The sequence below is a fragment of the Tupaia chinensis genome, unplaced genomic scaffold (assembly GCF_000334495.1).
Source record: "Tupaia chinensis unplaced genomic scaffold, TupChi_1.0 Scaffold000253_1, whole genome shotgun sequence".
NCBI lineage: Eukaryota > Metazoa > Chordata > Mammalia > Scandentia > Tupaiidae > Tupaia > Tupaia belangeri.
In genome coordinates this window covers 284535-287119 of record NW_006159733.1, presented here as the reverse complement: position 1 = coordinate 287119, position 2585 = coordinate 284535, and the positions used below count along the sequence as shown (strand labels likewise).

At 37.9% G+C, this 2585-nt stretch overlaps 1 protein-coding gene across 1 annotated transcript in view; it reads left to right on the top strand.

Annotated features, from left to right (window-relative positions):
• The window catches only part of SUCLG1 (succinate-CoA ligase GDP/ADP-forming subunit alpha), a 23273-nt gene that overhangs the window by 18663 nt on the left and 2025 nt on the right, over window positions 1-2585 (top strand). Inside the window, exon 8 of the mRNA XM_006149125.2 lies at window positions 2111-2299. Coding sequence (XP_006149187.1) covers window positions 2111-2299 — 189 coding nt within the window. The remainder of the gene's footprint in view (window positions 1-2110; window positions 2300-2585) is intronic.

Below are 2585 nucleotides of genomic sequence, written 5' to 3'. Positions count from 1 at the left end.
TACTTAAATGCTTTTCTAATAAGATTGGTAGTGATACTTAAGACTGTGATTTGTGGGGAAGATCTCTGTAACTCAGTGAACCAGTATTTTCTAACTTACTAAAGCCTATTACAGAATCATTGTGGGAAGCCAGCTCTCTAGCCTCGTGGTGGGGATGGCTGGATTTCACATGGTTCACTGTGCGATTCAGGACTCAACAGCTTGAGAAGCACGCTGGGCACAGGTGTGTGCTTGACCAAAATCCCCAAAGGAGGGAGAGATGGAGGAGAAGGGATTTGTGGCATGAACATTCCCCATGTGGGGTGCTTTCTTCTCTCTTCCTTTGTCTCTCTGTCTGGTGAGTATATGAGCCCTCTAGCTAAAAACACAAACAAAACAACACTCATTGTAGGTATAAAGATCTTTTCTGAGCACAACACTGACTAAATGGGTTTCAGTGTAACAAAGGACACAAAGTTCATTTCTGAGGTTTCAGATTCCAGCATTGCATCAAACCTTTAAGAAATTACCTTTAGAAGAGGTTTGGGTAGTATCAAAGAATATCCACAGTTATATCTGGGGCAATTAAAATATTTCTTCCTTTTTCTACTACGTATCTGTGTGAGGTCAGATTTTATTTTTTTATTCAGCCAGGGTAATATATTGCAACAGTTTAAATGCAAAAGCAGATATAGAATCTATTTGTCTTTTATTAAGTTAAATATTTAAGAATTACAAAAATAAGTTATAAAATAGTGCCCCTCCTACTAAAAGTTTTAAAATAGTTTTTAAAAGTTAGTTTATTAAGTGAACAAATAATTACAAATTTTCGGTTTTATTTTCTATTATAATGCAGTGTTATCATTAGATGTAATCTACGTAAACAAATGCTCCTGTGGGGCCAGATTGTGATGCAGTAGTAAAATGCGACACTCCATGAGGCTGACTTACAAAGGGAATGTTCACAGTTCAAGTCTGGAGACTTCTCTGAGTATGCTGGGCACACATTTGCCAGTAATCTAGGGTTTGTTGAGGTGGGGAATGGATCACATTGTCAAGACCTTTTTGGGGTTACTCGCTGTCTCTCTTGTTTATGAAATGAGTGAATGAATAAATAAAACTTAAAAAAAACAAAAACAAAAGCTGTTTGATATCCTTGATAATATAGGTGTAAGAGACCCCCAGACAAAATGATTTGCCCATCCCTGATCTAGAAAGAAGATGAAAGAGTCTGGGTGAAGACTCTCAGATTTCATTTGTGTTCAACCTCTCTGCCTGACCTGTTTTACCAGGATCCCTTATTACCTCTGGACTCCCATTAGAATGTGGTGAACATTTATTGTGAAACTTAACCATGTACTCATTTATTGCTTTATAGTATCTCTTAACTGGTTGGTATATAGACATTTTATGTTATTTCTTTGACTATATGATAAATCTAAAGCATAAAAAATTTATTTATTGGTTTTGTTGAATCAAATCAGTCTTGATGTTCCTTCTTAGACAAGAATTTTGGATTGGAGAGAGCTGTTGGCCCTCCAATGTAGTTGAGCCATTCTGTTTCCTGGATGAGAAGGCAGAGATCTGGAGAAGCAGTGTGCATTTCCAAGGTCATACTGCTTTAGCCAGTGGGAAATTGATTGTGAATCCTAGGTCTTTTCCAGAATACTTCCCACCTCATCTTTTTATTTTGGTACATTTATTAAGGATGAATTTACAATGAATTAAGATACAATATTAGGATGAAGTCAAATGACCTAATCTGTGTCTTAAGTCATTATTTATCACACATCATATAACATATTTTCAGATATGCTTTTTTGTTTTTCAAATGAAAAAGTCAGCTGTGTTTGTAAAACAACTTTTGCCAGTGAAATTGAAGTTTAGTATTCAGTAGATTTTAAAATGTGCTCAGGATTGTTTTCTGAGTTTGTATAGAAAGTTGATTCATCTCCAAGGAGAATGCAGTGGTTTCTATCACAGCGTAATATTTTGTGTTGGATTTTTTTGGGATGAATGTTGGGCTTCCCTTGCTCAAGTGATTTACCATTTGCTGGCAGAGTTATGAATGTGAGGTACAGTTTTGATTGAATTTTTCATTAGAGTGAGCAAAATACCGCTTTCTTCCCAGGGTCCAAACGCCAAGCCTGTAGTGTCCTTCATTGCTGGTTTAACCGCTCCTCCTGGCAGGAGAATGGGTCATGCAGGGGCAATTATTGCTGGAGGAAAAGGTGGAGCTAAAGAGAAGATCTCCGCCCTTCAGAGTGCAGGAGTTGTGGTCAGCATGTCTCCTGCGCAGCTGGGAACCACCATCTACAAGGTGAGCACTAACTGGCCTCACTGTGCTGGCATTCTGGGCCGCCTCAGTGATGTTCTACGCTGCGCTGGGTGCCCAGAAACTGTGACCTTTTTCTTCTGGATCTTAATCTGTTTTATTTCATTGTGATTTTTAGCATAGCAGTCCTTAGCAACTCTGGTAATGTCCTAATGCCCTAATCAGGCATGACCAGGAATAATGTTCTGATTTTAAAACTTTCTTCCTTAAACTCTGGGATTTCCTCTTCCTAAGTGGCAACGTAGGACATACAAAACAACAAAAAAAAAAA